The 19,746-nt window shown below is 43.9% G+C and overlaps 1 protein-coding gene across 6 annotated transcripts in view; it reads left to right on the forward strand.

Annotated features, from left to right (window-relative positions):
• The window catches only part of Adamtsl1 (ADAMTS like 1), an 895,122-nt gene extending 887,740 nt beyond the window's left edge, over nucleotides 1-7,382 (forward strand). For 3 of the 6 annotated variants that reach the window (XM_031377795.1, XM_031377798.1, XM_031377799.1), the window contains 3 exons: nucleotides 2,347-2,456; nucleotides 3,162-3,382; nucleotides 4,865-7,382. In XM_031377795.1, the coding sequence (XP_031233655.1) occupies nucleotides 2,347-2,456; nucleotides 3,162-3,382; nucleotides 4,865-4,971 (438 nt within the window). In that variant the 3' untranslated portion in view covers nucleotides 4,972-7,382. Of the gene's footprint in view, nucleotides 1-2,346; nucleotides 2,457-3,161 lie in introns of all 6 variants that reach the window. The other 3 variants (XM_031377794.1, XM_031377796.1, XM_031377797.1) reach the window with 1 other exon arrangement.
• Nucleotides 7,383-19,746: the final 12,364 nt, after the last annotated feature.

Consider the following 19,746-nt stretch of genomic DNA (forward strand, 5'->3'; position numbering starts at 1 on the left):
AGAGGCAGGTGGATCTCTGAGTTCAAAACCAGCCTGGTCTACAGAGTGAGTTCCAAGACAGCCAGGGGTATATAGAGAAACCCTGTCTCAAGAAGGAGGAGGAGGAGGAGGAGGAGGAGGAGGAGGAGGAGAAATAATCCCACATGTATTACCATTTTATACTCATCAGGGTGACTTTATCAAATAAATAGGGAGTTTGGTGTTGGCTAGGGTAAAGTAGACCACTCAGCTAGCATCACAATTGCCTGCATTTGATCCTCTGTACTGGGGGGGAAATTTAGAGAAGATAAAAAAGTTGAATTTCTTTTGAGTGGTCATAGGAAATAAAATATGGTTTAGCTACGTTGGAGAACAGTGTCGGCTCTTTAAAAGTTTAAAAGGAAAGCAAAATAAAGGAGAAGGTGGAGGAAGAAATGTGACCAGAATTTATTATACACATATGTAAAATTGCCAAAAAATTAAATAATGAAAAATGAAAAGCAATTAGTACATGCCCCAAGAATAACAGTTCTGCTCTACACACCAAAACAGCCTCATCATGTGTCAATTAATGATGCCCCAGCCAATAACTAACCATTACATACAATAGTGGTCCCATAAGATTACTTCTCCTGTGTTTGAGAAATGTTTAGATGCTTGAGAGTACTCACTGCAGAGGGAGTTCACTCCCAGTATCTGTATATGGTAGTTCAAGGGATCTTCTTGAAGGCCTCCTGAACAGATCCAATGAACAAACAGGCACACATATACACATATTTATTTTATCATTGCATGATGTGATGATGTCATATCATCCTGATTTCAGTTTGATGTTTATATAACAGTAAAATCATTTATCAAAAAGGAAAATATAAATGCCGGGCAGTGGTGGTGCACGCCTTTAATCCCAGCACTTTGGAGGCAGAGGCAGGTGGATTTCTGAGTTCGAGGCCAGCCTGGTCTACAAAGTGAGTTCCAGGACAGCCAGGGCTACTCAGAGAAACCTTGTCTCGAAAAACCAAAAAAATAAAGCAAAAAGGAAAATATATAAAATGTGCTTCTATCATTAAGCAACCACTGACCATATATATATGTGGCAGACTAATAATATAAAACAGAATAATTTACTTAAAATCAAAAACACATAACTGTGGTTAATAAATTGAACTAATCAAAGTTTGGTTTTATGAGAAGACATCATTTGAGTGAGTGCACTGAACTTCATAAAAGAGAAAATAATTAAAACCCCTAGCTAAGCAAGGGACACACACACGATACTTATAAAACATTTTACATTAAAGGGAAAAAATAGAAATAATGGGGGAGACTTTATCCAAGTGAAAAGTTATCTGACAATAATCTATTAAATACTTTTTAGTAGACAGGAGGATACAAATCAAACCAAGATGAGATACAAGTATATACTTAGTAGAATGCTTAATGTTTAAACTATATAACCATCTAAGAACTTCCAAAAATTTAAAGCAAATGGAAACCCATCTACCAGTGGCCGGAGAAGAAATAGGCAAAAGCCCTTGTAACCCTAAGTAGACAATGTCTCTTAAATCTAGACATGTACAGGCCATATAGACACATACCCAACAAAGCTGCATGCTCGGAAGCATGAAGCAGCACACCCCTGAGGCTTGAAGTAGTGCTCTTTGTATTATAATTACAAAGCAATAAAGAAACTAAGTATTGAAAATAGAGGCACAGTGACTTTTTAACTTTGGCATCAGTTACAGCTGGAGAGGAGTGAGTGGAAGCAGGCTGCTGAGTTACTGTATCGTGCCTTGTTTATTTGCTTTTCCTGCAGTCTGTTGATCAAATACAGTAACAGATGTCAAAATGGTCAACTGTGTTCATATAAGACCAGGTTCCTTCTAAGGAGGTGGTAACATTATGCACAGACCCTCTATATTCATTTTCTGAGGATTTACCTCAGTATTCTTTGTTTTACTTACATGTACTGTACTTTACAAAAAAAAATAGTTATTTTTAAGTATTTAAATAGATCAATGTTATTAGGTATGGTATTGAGAGGTCTTCATCTCTGAAACTTACCATCACATCCCCAGCACATGACAAAATATTTTCACAGGTTAATCCAGGTCAGTCTTCTCTGGTCAATGCTACACTTCCCCGGGCCATTCCCTAGCACAATGGCCACAGACTATAGGACAGTTAACTGTCCCATTGTAACAGCACATGCCATTGAATGTCTGTTATCTGAGCCAAAGAAAACAAAAAAGATCTACAGGTCTAATGAGACCCTACTCGGTGATCCTGCCCTCTGAGTAGCCTAAGCTTTGCAACGTTCCCCTTGGACATAGATAACATGCTATACACATCCTTTTCCCCTCCCAGTGCAATGGGCCTTGCATAGGCCCTCGCCTTGCTGTGCAGCATAGACAGGTCTTCTGCCAGACCCGGGATGGCATCACCTTACCATCAGAGCAGTGCAGTGCCCTCCCCAGGTAAGACAAAGCCTTTGTCCTCTTCTACTCAGCCCCAATATCAACAACACAACAACCTTGATGCTCCTCAAGTCTTACACAAGGGGTCACCTGTCCTGTCCCCCTCCATCTTACCCTAAGTCCTTTGCCCCATGCAAACTGTGAACTTGTATTTGTAGAATGAGCCAGCCTGGGCTTTCTCCTCTCAGGGATGAAGTACACATAAATGTTCTTCATTAAGGAGGTCTGACTCCATAAGAGATTCACACTCATCTCTGGGTGAGCAAGAGGCAGCTACACCATGGCCAGCAGACTACAAGAGCTCAACAAGTTCATCTTGCTGGCCTGTCCTTAGAAGTTAGGCCAATATGAAAACTTTTGTCCCTAGGTCTCAACCTGTGCCTATCTATCACATGTCCTTATAGATGACCCCCTAGCAAAATGTCCCCTTACCTCTTCCTCTTAGCTCAAGATGAGACTCCAAGTTCCACCTCTACTAGTCTCCATGATGAGTAGAGCTTGTTCCTGGGTCATGAAGGATTATAGAGAAGAGCAAATGGGTGCTCAGGACAATGGCCTCCTTACAGTCCAGGCCCACTCATTCCTTAATAAGAGCAGAGATCGAGACCTCAACTTACCTACCTACATCTCTGAGTTTGTAGTTTGTTTTCAAATCTGGTTCACACAGAAAGAAAGACCTTACCTTTGTCATTATCCCCCCTACAGGCCTGTGAGCACCCAAAACTGCTGGTCAGAGGCTTGCAGTGTACACTGGAGGGTCAGCCTCTGGACCCTGTGCACAGCAACCTGTGGCAACTATGGCTTCCAGTCCCGGCGGGTGGAGTGTGTTCATGTGCGCACCAACAAGGCTGTGCCTGAGCACCTGTGTTCCTGGGGACCCCGACCCGCCAACTGGCAACGCTGCAACATCACTCCGTGTGAAAACAGTACGTTCCAATCCCAAAGAACATTCTGCAAATTCCCTACAGGTCATCGGGTACAGAGGGCAATCCCTGGGACTGAGCCTGAACACAGGGCACTGGATCAAGTTCCCTAAGGATTGTGAGCTCGGGCCAGAATTGAACATTTTAGGTGGGGTACACGGGTGTGTGCAAGGATGTGTATACACATGTTCAGACCACAAAAGATGCCAGGATGTGTCCCAAGGGCTTCCACTGTCTTCATCCTGAGCCCTAAAAGAGCCAAGGGCTGGATAAAATTGGCCTCCAACACACCTGCAATCTACCTGGCTGGTGCCCACAGGGGAAGACTAAACAATGGTTCACAGAGACCAGGCTACTAAAGACAGAGCACTGTTAACCTTGAAGAAGCATGCAGAATGCCTGCCACTCAGCCAGCTCTGCACCCATCACTACTCTGCTTCACACCAAACAAGGACCTGCTGACCCCCCCCCCTTCCCAGCCCATGTACATCCACTGGAAAGGAACAGGAGACTGTGCCCCTGGGTTCTGACAGTCATCCATCTGCTCCATCCTCAGGTCTGGAGCCTCTCAGGCCCATACCAGTATTTGTATTTTAGTAAGGTAGGGATCTAGTCTCTCCACCTTAGAACCCAAAACCCAAGTGGTAGATATTTCCCCACAAAAAAAAAAAAAGTGATGATAATCTTTTATTGTCTATTGAATAGACAATAAAAAAAATAGGAGTCTAATTCTTCCCCACCCCCACCCCCACTAAACTTCACTGGGCAGTCAGTTCACAACGCTGAGGCAGAAAGCCTGTAGGCACATGACCCATCCCTTCAGACACACTGGGAGATGTATGGTGGATACTCTTGGGAAGTGCTGGTGTTCCTGTCAGATGGTTGCCATGCTCACAAGAGACTGGTTCACAGTGCAAGGAGTTACAAAAGCTTACCAGCTACAGGCTGCACCAGTGGTTAAGAACTGAAATGCCACAGTGTCTGGAAGGCCTGGTATGCTGAAGAACAAGAGGCCTGGATAAAGAAAAGAAAGCTGAACAGGGAGAGGTCCAAGCACCTGAGGATATGGACCTTCAACCAAGTCCTTGTTTGCATACTCTCTCACAAAGACCAGAAGTCTGTCCTTCTGGGAACATCTCTCACGAAAATAACAAAAGCCCACGGGGGAAAGGCCAGCAGGGAGATGAGATTATCCCAAGAGGAAGGATGTTAAGTCTAGCAGTCCGAAATAGAAGTAGCTATCAGAAGGAAGCAAAGAAGGTCCTGAGATATCCCCCCCCATCAATCACAACTGGTGGGGAGGGAATGGCAAGGGGCTGAGCACTGCCAGAGGGAAGGCTGTCCAGAGGGCTGGAGAGCCATGGCTGGGTAGACCCCCCACACACAGGCAGATTGCCGAGTGCCTAGGCTGTTCAGCCGCAGCTGCATCCATGAGCCTCTGTTTCATATCTCCTTTCTGTCCCCCTCCTCCCCCTGCTTTCCCAGCTGAGTGCAGAGACACCACCAGGTACTGCGAGAAGGTGAGACAGTTGAAACTCTGCCAGCTCGGCCAGTTCCGATCTCGCTGCTGTGGAACGTGTGGCAAAGCATGAAGACAGGGCTCAGGGATGAACTCTACCCTGGCCACACAAAGGACTCATACAACCACCTTGGACATGACTTTCGCTTTCTTCCTTTTATTTATTTATTTGCCCCTCCCCACACACCCATGTCCACCTGCACCCATGCTTCTGAGGACCTTGGCATGTGTTTTCTTATTCAGTTAGCTGGAAGCAAGTGTTGAGAACAGAAAGAGATGTCTACAGGAGGTTTGCAGAGCAGGCCAGGCAGACAGCAGCTCCCTTGCAGAGCTGACTCCTTCCTGATCCAAGTCTCAGAGACACAGGAAGAGCAAGCCATACTCTATAAGATCAGCAAGGAGTTTATAACACATAGGTACAGGCACAGGCCAATCAGGAGTGCCGTTCCTTCATTTCCTGGTGGTAAGAACAGGGGAGCAGCATACTAGAGCTGAAACCAGGCTAGACTCCAGTTCTTCTGGTGGCGGGGTGGGAAGCCAAGAGAGAAGAGAACTGAGCTGTGGGCAGGTGCATTATGCCAAAAAAGACAAACAAAGGCATAAGACATACAGTGGTGCATTAGACAGAAGCCGAAAGAGGGAGGGAGGGGAGGGGAGCTTTCGTGTGCTCCTCAGTGGGAGGAACTTGCAGGCAGGACAGATTTTCAAGCAGCCACGTGAGATCCATATGACAAGCCTGTGCCCTGGTAACATGTGCACAGTCCTGCAGGTTCAACAGAGGTGAGGAAGGGTATTCCAAGTCCTCTCGGGCAGCTATGCTGCATGACAGAAGGTGTGCCCTTCATGAGCTTATATAAGTGTCTCTACCCCCTTCTATCAAGTGACTTTTGTGTCTGCAGCTGTGGAAAACCCAACAAGGGGTCAGAGTTTAGCTGTGTGTAGTAAGGCTGCCCTTGGTATAATATCAAGGGTCACTAGCCCTGAAGTAACTGCTGCTGTGGGTCAAGGGCATTTGAGCATGAGTACTCCTGTTTTTCCATCTGAATGACTTTGCTGCTCCTTGTTGGGCCAGGGACTAGAATCACAGCTCACAAAGGATTCATTAAGCAACCTGTTTGCTGGCAAACATCTACAGGGTGTGGGAAGCCTTGCCACCAGAGCTAGCCAGAGAGGACAGAGGGGGGTCGTGCCACGCCCACAGTGCACTTTCTCTCCCAGCCCTCACACTCTGGACCTGGGAGCCCTTCCTGAACCACAGAAGAGCTGCTGTGCACCCGATTTACACAGCAGGCTGGGAGTAGGGAGTGTGATGAGGTGCTATGGCAAAGCCAGAAGACTCACAAGACAGCCCTCGAAAGCTTTGTAACCATCCTCTCGGCTCCACGGATACTATGGTAGTTAGCATACCAGACTGGGTAAATGGACCACTCAGCCGGCTAAGCATCACACACAGTTCAGCAACACGCATTAGCTATGGCTAGGGCTAAAACAGAAGCCCTCCGCAAATCCTGTCTGCAGAGAAGCTTCCACAGCAATATTTGCTTCCTTCCTGAGCAGCCTTAGTTAAGCAGATGAGGCAGGCAGAGCCTGGTAGCCATCAGATAAGCCGCTCACACACACACTCACCAAATGCTATCTCACCCCAGGGCCACCACTGACATCAGGGCTGCATTTCCCAGCCAGCCTGGAAGTTAAGCTTGGAAGACGATGTTAAATCTGTGCCTTCTTAGGTGTGCTACGGACAATTAGGGTAAGCCTCTTCCTCATCACAAAAATAGGCTCTAAGAAATTGTGTTATTAAGAGTCAATGTAATGTTTATTTAAAATTAAAGAGAGTGTTTCTATGTATATCTTTTGTGAATATTTATTAGGATTTCTTGTATTAAAAAGTGCAATATTAGTAATTGTACATTGTCATCCGGAAAAACAACTCTTTGGGGGATTTTATTAACTTCCTGCAGCTGTGTTCCTAAAAACTCTGTGGCAATAATTGTATTCTTCCTAATTTTAAAAAGAAACAAAACAGATGTTTAACTCTGATCCACTGTGTACAGAGTACCTTGTAAAAGCTAATGTGGGATTGGGGGAGAGCAATGGAGTCAATTTGTTTGTGACACTTGTTATACATAAAACGAACACAAATTCTGTAATACTAATACAGTTGATTAGTTCAGTAGCTATTAAACATTGGTGGGCAGTGTTTGAATTTTCTAAAAAGCAGGCATCTTCCAGCTCTGCCACCTGTGAGAATGTGAGGTTGGAAGTGCCTTTCAGAACTAGTTGGAAAGCTTGGGTTTGGAGTGGAAAGCAGTGTGCTCCTTGCATGACATGAATGTACATTTAATATTTGTTCTGTGAATTGAGACTCAGCAGTGCCACAAATTACCAGGGCTGCTGGATGATGCGGAAGGAGACACTTCCTCCTCTAAAACACAAAACTGTATTTATATTTTTTGTACAGATAATACAGCTTATTTATTTAAATCATGGTGTCAGTGTCTCTGTGAAACTCCTCATTCTCTTCATACTTTATGCAAGGGCTGAAGAAAATCCCTGTTTGCTAAGTGAGTGGTTCCCAATCAATTACAAATATCTGGGAAGCTAGGGATCCATGCTCATAAAGGCCAGCTCAGTAAACGAACTTGGAGGAAGGCAGCGGTAGCTGTGTGCACATTCTGGCTGAGTACTGTGTAACCAATGGACCAGTCATCTCACTGACCGCCCTATGTAGGAGACTACAAGAAAGTCACCAGTGCCTTCTGGAAGAAAAGCAAGGGATGGTGTCTCAGGATAGATAGATGAAGACTCCATGGTGGCTTCCAGCCAGCAGGTGTGCACAGTTGGAGGCAGCCATGTGATGGAATTTTGGCTATACATTGTAAGTGGAGACTAAGCTTTATGGATCACTACATTTAATTCTCATGCAACCCTGCAATTATTCTCATGTGCAGACAGCTACCTTGACACACACACACACACCACACAAACCATTTCCCACTGCTTTGAGGTGACTAGTAGATAACAGTTATGCAACATTGTATGCACCATTTTGAGAGCTGTTGTCTTCTCCTGTCCCAAAATCAATTGTCTTGGTTTATAGGACTCAAGTTCCACATTCCTATTTTTAACAGCTTTTTATAGCAACAGAGTGGCTGTGGGGTTGTGCAGAAAAGCTGCAAGTACATTTGTAAAGTTCTTCCTAGATAGGTCTAGTCAAAAGGCAATAAGTCCCCAAGCCTGGATGATGTCCACACAGGACCTTTGTGAGAGAGGCTCCAGAACAGCACCCCAGTCCCCACCCACGACACACACAGCACCCTCAAAGCTGAACTTTAGACTGTTTTCTAGAAACACATCCCCAACACATCTATTCCTATTGAGTAGTGTAACAATACATTTGAGAGCCCATCTTCATTCTCCCATTAGGTTTTGCTCAAATATATATATATATATATTTATAAATACATATATAAATAAGCACCAGCAACCAATGTCCTACTGCAACACTGTGGAGAGAAGCCGAAGATGTCAAGGGGAAAACCCAAGAAGACTCAAGAGACGGGGAGGCCTCAAACATAATGTACAGAAAAGTGTCCAGCTTCAGTCACAGATTCCAATAAGAAAACAGAAGAGATTCCTGCCAGGATGCCATAGACTATAGCATAAATGCCTGGAAACTTGACCAGCAACTATCTTAGAGTTATTATTCATCATTCTAAAGTCCTTGCTGGTCCTTATAAGAAAGCAGAACAAACTAAAGGAGCCCAGAAATAGTGTGGGATGTTAGGATGAGAATGGTCAAGTGTCACCAAAGTCATTCACACTTCAGCCTCATCATCTGTAAAGGCAGCACACCACATAGGATGCAGGATGTTAAAATATGCTAATTAGCTCAGGCTCAAGAATTATCAGGTGCTGCATGTGCTGAAGAACTCACTGAGGGTAATTCTTTTTATCATCACCATCCAAACTAACTCTGGAATGGCAGGGAGATGAAAGACAGTTTGGGCTACTTTGTGTTATTTCCCACTGTCACCTCTGTTTCCATTTTGGACTGAGAAGGAAGCCAGTCTTTCTTTCAAAGCTTAGTGTTGCCCAGTAGAACAAACAAGAAAGACATTAGTGATCAAGTTCCAAGCCCTGTGTCTCAGAGGAAAAAAAAAAAGATCAAAGCATTTAGTCTGATCCACAAAATGTCCCAACAAGCACTGAGAAGTATTTCCCAGAGCAAATGTTATCTTAGAACCTCAGTGTAAAGCCTGCTCTGAAGTCAACATGAACCCAAATGTAAGTACCACTACTGTTTCCTCTGAAATTACCATAAAACTTGGGAACATACTCAGAAGCAAATATACAACTACAGAATGAGCTAAAATGAGGGACGTCTCACTTTTTTCGCTATAGACCATCTCTTCATGCTACAAATAAGACGGAAGGGTATAATCCAACTTAATTATCCTCAGCTAATTCCAGACATGTTATATCTCAGTCATCTATAGGGTTCCCTAAAGTAGTCAAAGTCTTCCATAAAAGAAAAGAAAATGATTGTGTAGAGAGAAGGACAGCACTGTTAAGAACAATAAAAGAATAAAAGACTTTAATAAACTAGCCTATAGACAGCTAACTTAGAAAGCAAAACACTTTCATCTCTCTCACACCTCATTTCATTCAGTGGGCTAGCTGAGCCAAAGACTTCATGATTCAGACTCAGTATACATTGGATTTAAGTTAAATCAGAGAAGGTGATCTGCCCAGGTCACACACTGCCAATTAGGAAATGACCAGTGTTGATACTGCCTTGAAGTAAACAGTAAGGAATCAAACGTAGTAAGAATTTGACCAAACTTGACCCAGAATCTTCCTCTGCTTCCTTACCCACCCTCTTGTTCACTTAGGGATGCTCTAATAGGTCAAGTCGTGATCAACATGTCATAAAGTTTGTCACAAACTACTGTCCTTAGCTTCCCTTAACTCCTTCCTCAGAGCACCCCAAGTTTTCCAGTTTCTTTGGCAATAACCCTTCACCGAAGGCAGATATAGGCAACTTGTCTTTTGCTAAAAAGAGCTGGGTTGTCACCCTGGCTTGTCAACCAGAAGTTTATAGTTTTACTCAGATGGCTTCTGTGAGACACCTGGTCCCAATCAACCGCACAATGTCACGCCTCTGATAAGACAATATACAGCTGTCACTCACTCCTGTGTTTTCAAAGGGCAAAATTCATCTCCAGCCAAGCATTTCCCAGGCTACTCCTAACGATATGGTTTATATATATGTAAACAGAAGTTAAATGTACAGTTTTATGTGAGTTAGAAAAGGCAGACAATGGGGAATGGTTCTCTTGCTGAACATAAATAATATTTGTTTAAACTGAGTGCTTAAAGCCTCAGAGATTGCGCAGTCAGCATTCAGACCAGAGAGTATGCTGGGAAATCACCTCCTCCTCTGGGACTTCATGTTATCCAGGGTTGACCTTTCTACAAATCCCATGAAGGACAGTAGACAAGCTGTGAATGACTTTGTTACCAGGTAAGCAACTCCACACAATGTTTAATGGTTGTGGTCAAAAGGCGTGCCATGCCTTTCTACCTTTCAGTCCCACTACAGTTATTTTTTAGGGAACAGTTGAAAGGTCACTGAAGGCCAGTGAAGGAAGATAAAGTTGTTCCATCCATCCATCATGTGTATAAATCCTGTCCTGTGGCTGTAGCTCAGTAGTAGGTCATGATGCAAGGACATATGGCAAAAGCCAGCTCCAAGGATTCCCTGAATTTTTCCACTTACAAAGGCCTCTCCCTACTGGAGTGGGAAGATATTCACCTAAAAGCAGGACCCCATAACCAACTATCCCATTCATTTGCACAGCAAGGGTCTGCTTTGCCTCTGTTGCAACAGGCATGGAAGGCAATCCAAGCCTTCATTGGCGCCCAGGGATTCTCACTCTGCCTTTTCTCTGCCTGATGAGTCTGTATGTTTCTCACTCATTTCCTCTTTCCTGACTCCCCAGCCCCTCGTCCCATCATACATGCCTTTCCTTGCTTTTGGCCTTTTTTATTAAAGTGATCAACTCCAGACCCATGAATGCAGAGCTGGGCACCCAGTCCCTGGGTTTAGAGAAATCGCAGTCCGCCTGGGGTGACACAACCCACAAAAATGCTAATCCATCCTATTTCAAATGAGAAGGCTGTCAAGTTCTGAGGAAGGCTCCTGGGCTTCTTCCCACAGCCTCCAGCAAGCAAAGCCTACCCCATTCTCCTCCTCCACGTGGTTTTTGCAAAGTTCATCTGACTACAAAGTTCACCCTTTAAACTCCTGTGTGCTCTCCTATAACTCATGTCAACTTAAGACAGAACTGTTGTTCTCTCTGCAGAAACCTCAGTATAGATTGGTGTTTATGGGAAGAAAATAAATGTATGTCCTAGAGGTAGTTCCCCAACATGTCCAACACTTTGTCATAATCCACCTCCAGAAGTAATCACTGCAAGCACTTTAGATATTGCTATAAAGCTGAACAAGCCGTTTTGTTATTCAATCTTCAACAATTATCCGCAGGTAAAAATGTGTTGTGCTTTAGGCTTGGAAAGAACATAGTAACACAACCGTTCTGGCACAAATACGCTAAGGTTCTAGTTGCTATGGCTAGAATATGGCCCTTCAAACTTCAGGTGCTGCCACTGGGAAGGTCCTAAGAGGTGGGCACTTTCTAAGAGAGAATCATGACAGCTCCTCCCCAAAGGACTGCAAACAGGAATGGCAGTCCAAAAAAGGAGCTTGATGGACTGAATTGAGTCTCTTTTTACCCTTCCAACCTTCTGCCATGTGAGAACACAATGTTCTTTACAAGGATACAGCATTCGAAGTACCATCTTGGAAGCCAAAAGCAACTCCTAGAGAGCTCTGGCAGCTTGGCCTTGGCCTTCCTAACCTCTGGAACCATGAAAAAATAATTTTTTTTGTAAATTACCCATTCTGCTGCATTCATATAACAAAAATGGACTAGGCTTTCACCCAGGGAATCTAGCAGCACTGGGATCAAAATCTAGCTACAGCTGGTTTGGGTTCTCTGAGCCCAATTCTGTTTGTTTGACCTGACCAGAGTAGGTTTCACCTATTGTTACTATGGGAACACTGACCTTGGAGCCACTTGTATTGACAATAGGACTTACTCAAATACAAGGACCAGGTTATCCAATGGCATTGGGTTGGGTTGATTCACATTTATGCTTACTCTAGGATTTGGTCTTGTAGTCACACCACTGCTGACAGTCAGAGCATGCAAATAGAGACACAGCACTTCAGTCTCTTGCCCACTTTTACCAAAATAACTTGCACCTTCTCTTCTGTTAAAAAAAAAAAAAAAAAAAAAGACTTCAATGCACAAAGAAACATCCTCAAAGGATGATGCAGGTTATACCAGCCCTGCTTTAACTCATCTATAATTCCTACTGCCAAAGAACAAGACTCTTTACAAAGGTATCTTCTCCTCCCTCCACTGCCCACAACTACTCACTGGATTCATGACTAAAGGATAAAATTAAGCCTGCCATCTGGCTTAACCCCTACTCTCTCTCTTGAAGCACCCAGCTTCACCAAAGTTATTTACCCATCCCTGATGCCTGAAAATCCTCCTGCCAGAAGAACTTTTTCCCCATCAGAGCTGGAGGTGGAGGGAAAACAGAAAACATAGCTTTCTCTTTTTTTTTTTTTTTTGTTTTTTGTTTTTTGTTTTTTGGGTTTTTTTTTTTTTCTTTTTTGGTTTTTTGAGACAGGGTTTCTCTGTGTAGCCTTGGCCCTCCTGGAACTCACTCTGTAGATCAGGCTGGCCTCGAACTGAGAAATCCACCTGCCTCTGCCTCCCAAGTGCACCACCACCGCCCAGGGAAAACATAGCTTTCAAACACCACAGGAGAGCGTGGTCACTCCTTATTACCTAGAGAACAAGGACTTATATAGAAGCGCGATGCCTCATTCTGCAGAAGAAGCCTGCTGGCTGTCCAGCATTCAAATGTCCCACCCCAATTCTCCCTATTCTCAATAGGTAGCAACTGTGACCCTGAAATATTCAGACAAAATTCTGGATCATTCTCTAATCAGCAACACCCATGGCCTGCCTCTGAAACATAACAATAATCTCATGATTCCCACACTTCTACCCCATAAGGATGAGTCTGCCTCATGCTCCAACAAGTACACTTGCCACCAAGCTCTGATTCAGCCAGGCCACCTACAGCCTCCTCAATTACTCTGGATGACCACAAGGCTAATTTTCATGGGCCAGATCTCCATCTTAGTGGATTCCAAGCTTGACCTTGGCACCTCTTGATTGGCCTCCTTTCCTCTCCCTGGACACACCTAGAAATATGCTCACATCAGAGCCTTTGCTCAAGATGTTCCACTTGGTTCCTTCCTTCAAACCTTCTCACAACTTCTCAGTGATACCACCTTCCTAGCCACTTCATTAGGTATAGTCAATTCCTGAACTCTACTTCATCCTAATTACACTTTCTTATGTGTTTATGGCTTCTTAACAAGTCATATACTCCTGTTAATAATGACATGTGTTTCTTTTCATTGTATGTTGTTCAGTGTCATCTAATTGTTTATTATGATGAGTTTTTTTAAACTGAACTTTAACTTTCTCCCCTTAGAAATTTTGACGGACAAGACCTGAGTCTGACTTTTTCTAGTGGGAGACCTGAAAGCACACAGAAGAAAACCTGGCACTTTCTGAAGTATACTTCAAAATATGTACTTTCTGAAAGAATGAATAGATAGATGGAAGACAGAGAAGGAAAGCTAGAAGGAGGGAGGAAGGAAGAAAAGGAGGAGGGAGGCAAGAAATTGAAAATCCCTTTTTTCCTTCAGTAAAACCCAACGAGCCATCTTCGACAGTGAAGAAAAACTGTTTTGAACAGAGAGCTTAAATTTTTGAATTGATCATGATGATGCATTCCTATAATCCTAGGATAAAGGAGGCTGAAGCAAGAGGACAGTGATCTTAGGGCCAGGCAGAGCTACATTAGCAAGATCCTGCCTCCAAAAAAAAAGAAAAGAAAAGAAAACAACTTTTTAGTTGTTTTACATTTCCTTCAAATATCTTCCTTCTTGCATTTCCAAAGAAATGGATGCTGTGTAAAGTAGTCCTATTGTAATCTAATCAATACTTTAATCTGTGTCTGTCTCATCTCTATTTATGTCTTTGTATCTATTTCTATTTCTCTCTCTCTCTCTCTCTCTCTCTCTCTCTCTCTCTCTCTCCTCTCTCTCTCTCACTTCTCCCCCTCAGGTGTGTATATATATATACATTATATGATGAGACAAATTCGAATATTGACACACACAGCTTTCATACTCAACATATCTATAACTACATCCTTTAATTCATCCCAAAGCTCCCTCTTTACTCCCGATCTAAATGGCCTTTCCATCTCTCTTCCAAAGGACCATCGAAAAGTGCTTCTCTATCTCCTGGGTTTACCTTATATACAAGTATTTCATCTAATCCCGATTGGACCTCTGAGGAATTTGCCAAGTTGCCCTCTGGTCCTCGGCTGCCTGTTTGGCAAGGTGCAGTGTGGATTAAGGGAGATGGCACAAACTGTGCTTCTACAGTAGTCCACAGGGTTTTACACAGGACACACACAAGCCCATGGCCCATCATAAACTTTCCCAGGCTCCCTTCAGCCTGCACTCTGGCTGTACCTAACCTCCCATTTATCAAGAAGCCACAATCTAAGTAGTCAACAGCCAGGATGTTTCAACATTCAGGGAGGACCCTGAGGCCCTGCAGAGTCCAGTGAGGTCCCCCGATCATCAAAGGAGACTACACCACATGTTTGCGTGGCATGTGTATTTTATTGTCTTCCAAACTTACTTGAAAAAAAAAATTTATGATGAGTACTTGGCAGTATTTCTTGATGTGTGTTCCAATAGGTTTTACACAATAAAAAGGACTTATTGTCGGAGTTTAAAAATGATGTTTCTGTCTGCTCAGCATTCATTCCCTCCCTTCCCTGGAAACTACATTTCAATTCTCCCTTGAGAGCTCGCCCCACCTCTAGCCTTCTGTTATTCACATGGTTCACATGGGTTGACCCCACACATACTCCTCCATGCAGGGGTGGACCCCAGTTTAGGCCTGGACAATAGGCAATTTTTCTATTGCCACAACAATCAGCTTGGGAATCAACATGGGACTTAAAGCCAGCAAGAGACTCCACTCCAGGATCTTTACTGGAGCCTCTCGGCTTGCAAGGCAAGAGGACATTAGTAAGTTAAAATCGATAGAAATGCTCACCCTGTCCAGGCCTGCCTTAGGAAGCAACAGGGAAGAAAATAAAGCCAACAGAGAGCAAGACCTCATTACGTCGCTGGAGCCCCTCCATTCAACTACACCTACAGCCAACAGTGAGGTCCTAGACGATGCAGTTGCCTGAACCAATAAATTGTTTTTCCTTGAGCACTTATTATTGCAGGCATGCTAATTCCTACTCTGGGTTACACTAAGTTAAACAAGGCTTCTTTACTCTAAAGCATCCCAGAGACTTCAAAATACAAACACGCACTATGGGTCTGCATCAGGAGCCTACAGGGGAAGCATTTCCACACATGTCTAATGAACCGCTTTGGAGAGACCATGTCATGGGGCTTACAGTCCACAAGAAAACACCTTAGGAAAGACTAGTACACATTACCTGTCTGTTAACCTAATATTAAAATACTCCAAATCCCCATTCCCTTGTTATTCTGGATAAACGAGACAAATGGGAATTCATTTATTCAACGCTGTTGATGCATTTTTCCAGCCTTTAAAAAAAAAAATGCATGTGTGTAATTTTTTAGTCATTTTCCCAAATTGGGGTCAAAAGCACAAACCATAGTATATTTTTCCCAGACTTAATAAAATACGTGTGCACACATATACAGACTTCTCTTTATTGCATCGGGGTCATAATTCCTGAACTGTTATTACTTTTGATTTCCACCTTTTAAAATATTTTTGGTCTCTAGTCTCACTGCCAAGTTATCAGCCATCGTTCCTTGTTATAAATGTGTCTCCCCCTAACTGTAACTCCTCAGACTCCTCTGTGGTTAAAGGGCTAATGACCCGACTCCTGACCATAACGTAGGTGCACTGACAAGAGCTCCCGTAGGATGTTAGGATCCCTGAAGCCCCTGATAAGATCAACATGGCAACCTCCCCACAATGGGATTCACAACTCTTAGGCTGCAGGGAAGCAAATGTGCACATGACATCTTCCATCCCCAAAGGTTCCCTTTTCTGTGCCCCTGTGCCTGGGCATGCAGTCTCTGGGAGGAGCAGGATGGCAGAGCCGCTCAGAGTGGGAGCCAAGGCAGCAGATGTACCATGTAAGCGAGTGGTGGCACCTGCAATCCATGTCAAGGGTGATTTGCTCAACCTACAGACTGCCGGTTTCCAGGTTCCTACTTGCTTTTTGAACAATTAAAGTTTCTAAATGAGTGACCTCAACTATAGAAAGTGTTGCAGGCTTCAAAAAAAAAAAAAAAAAAAAAAAAAAAAGGAACTCTAACAGTAAGCACTGAGCTGTTCTTAGAAACTGTAAAATAAAGTGGGTTTTTTTTTTTATTTCTTTAAACCCAAGAGAACCCATAGTCCAAAGAAAAATTCCATTCCTTGGTTTATAAGTCATCCATTGGCACACAAGTCAGATTTGAGTCATTTTTCAGGCATGTTGTGTGCCTCTAACTCTCAAATCACAATTTGCTTGCTTAAAGACTACTCGTGGGCTTCCCCACCCCACCCTTCCCATTTATGGTCCTAGAATGGGATGGAGATCTGAGGAACGATGAAGTCATCACACCTTTGTTTGTCATGGAAGATGCAATGCTGGCCCAAGCAGGTAGCAGAAGGAAGCAAGGCAGTCAATACAGGTCCAAGCAGAGGAACAGGAAATCCACCGTTCCTTCACAAAGACTGGCTGGGTCTGAGTTGGGTTTGTAGCCACTCTTCTCAGGGAAGAGACATCAAGATTTCTCAAGTCAGTCGCTAAAGATCCAGAGGCAAGGACTGGGGCACCTGAGTCTCAGGGCTTGCACAGAAAGAAAAGCCCAGCTCACCATTGCTCTGATACCTTTTCCAGAATGCAATACACATTTTGCAAGAAGGTTCATGGGCTCCTGGGCTCCTCTTGAACCTCCAAGCACCTGCTCAGAAAGCCATTCACAAAGTTAGGGTCTGCTCTGCCAAAGAAAACACTCCACCTGCCCACCCCCCGACCCGCCTCCAGCATTTATGCTCAGAAGGGCCTCTGTCTTCCCCCTTGAAGGCCTGCTAAGCAGATGTGGGGCTTGGGCAATTGCTGGAGGGACTAGGGAGCCATTAATCTGCAATTAGGACTCCGCTTGCCCCCACCTGCCTCACCTGCTTGCTCTTGACAGGCACACAGCTGAAAAGCATCTTTTTGTTTTTTTAGCCATCAGAAGCATTAGAAAGTCTTCAGGTTCCCAAATACTGTCATCTCACAGAGAAAGGGAGACACTACAAAAACTTAAAATCCACAGCTACCCAAGAAAACCACATTTAAACCAGTGGAATGTAAAGTAACAGATAAAGCTCAGCCTCCATAAAAGCACCATAAAGTAATAAGAGAACGTACAAGTCGCCAAGGGACAGACGCAATTAACAGTCCCACCCAGCTCTAACACCCACGACCCAGACCCACGTGGCCAGCATAGCAGGTGTCTGTAAAGGTGCCATGGGAGTGGGATTGTGATGTAGATTGCTGAATTGGCATAAGCATTTTCAGATGAAACGGTTTTTTTAAAGATGCAACAAAAATAATCTGTTATTATAGATTCCCTGTTATCACGGTGACAAAATAGCTGAGGGAAGAGAAACTTTTTAAGAGGGTTGATGTCTGTTTTGGGAGCTTGTGGGGATGGGAGTGGGTACGGTTGGTGCCACTGTTGGTGTTGTTTTGAGATGGGGTCTGTATAACCTTAGCTGTCCTGGAACTCAGTCTGTAGACCACGCTAGCCTCAAGTGCAGAGAGATATGTCTGTCTCTGCCTCCCTAGTATTGGGATTAAAGGTGTGAGATACCAAGCTAGGACCAAAGGCAATTCTTTTCTTTTTTACAAAAGCCCAAACCCACTCTTACTTACTTACATTTTGCTAGTTTAAATCCAGGAGGGATGCAGCATCATGGACTCTGTGTCCAGGGGCCTTTGAGGGAAGATTGCTGCAGAATTTAGTTCAGACCACACCACTGTTTCCGTGGACCGGAGTTACTTTTCCCAGGTAATTCTGGCTTTGTCTGGTTTGCCTCCAGGAGTCAGGGTTGGTTTTTTTTTGTTATACCCATTAGCACATTTCTTGCCTGAATAGAGTTCCATTTCATCTCAGGCATAAACACCTTCGATTTTAGAAAGAGCCATACACTCTCTCTAGTTCCAGAGACGTTGCTTATACCAGCAAAAATGGCCTTGAATCTCAGCAAAAAGAAATGCGTTTCAGTTCTTTCTGCATTTCAGAGGTCCTCTTCCCAGCAGACCTCTAGGGGTGCCAAGATCTCAATTTTTTTAATGAAGAAAAATACATTTTGGCCCACAGCTTTAGAGACCGTAGTCCATAGTCACTTGCTCCACTGTTTTTGGTCCTGTAGTAAGTCTAATTAGCATCACAGTGGGGCATGCATAGTAGAACAAAACTGATCATTAGATGGTACCTAGGAAGCAAAAAAAAAATAGGAAGGGACTGGGAGCAAAAATAAGTCCTTCAAGAACAGGAAACTAATTCCTCTAAGGAGGCTCAGCCCCTAAAGTTTCCACTACCTTCCATCAACAGCCCATTCAGCTATGAATTGAAGAATCCATTGGTGACAATTAGACCCATCAGGATCCAATTACTCCCCACACACTCCCACTTCTTTAATACATGAGCTTTGAGAGGACATTCCCCATCTGAGCCATGGGTGGTGCCACCCTTCTCATGCTCACCGTTAACTTAGTAGATCTCAATACACTTGGATATATAGTTTGACATGGCTCGTGGAGCCAGGATGTTTGTAACACAGAAGATGGACAATGCCTGCATTGTGGAAATCCAGATCTAAATTCAGAAAACTTAGATTACATACTAGTTTTGTTTCTTTCCTTCTCTGTGTGGCTTTGGAGCACATGCTGAGCTTCCCCACCCCATCAAGTATTCAGACCAGACCTCAGACCAACAAGAGGAATAAATAATGCAGATCTGAACCCACTGATGACCGAGTTCATGGTGAGTGTGCAAGAGAAACATAACTAGCCAAGGCCAGGCATGAGAACCAAGGACAGACTGAGACCTAGGTAGAGAAAATAGAGGCTTCTCACTGAAAAACCAGCTCTGGGTTTAAGCCAGAAAGTCTTAAGCTGAAATCCCACCTCCTCCTCCCTGGTACCATGAGACCTGTGGATTTGAAAGGCAGGTAGATATGTCCAGAGTTGGTCAGCATCTTCTGGCCATCTAGGCCTGGAAAGAAGCCCTCTTGAAATTATCTTTCCTCAATTCTGTCTAGCTCCAAGTTACTTGACCTTAAAAATCAAAGGCTGGTTTAAAAAAATAAATAAATAAATAAAACCTTAAGCCCAAGAAATCGCCAAGACCGAGTGTAGTACATTGCCATATCAAGCTTTATCACAGATTTGGTCACAGGTACTATTTTAGAGTAAGCAGGCTTAGAGATTCCTGAATTCTGCACTGCATGGGGCAATCCATCCTAGGCTCTGAGCATTTAGAAGACCCCACCGTTTCTGCTCACAGCTCTGGGGCCAGGTCTCACCTTCCTGGTTAACAAGGATCCCTTTTCTTCCCCTCTTCTCCCTGGAACCG

The sequence above is a fragment of the Mastomys coucha genome, unplaced genomic scaffold, assembly GCF_008632895.1.
Source record: "Mastomys coucha isolate ucsf_1 unplaced genomic scaffold, UCSF_Mcou_1 pScaffold18, whole genome shotgun sequence".
In the NCBI taxonomy this organism is placed as follows: domain Eukaryota; kingdom Metazoa; phylum Chordata; class Mammalia; order Rodentia; family Muridae; genus Mastomys; species Mastomys coucha.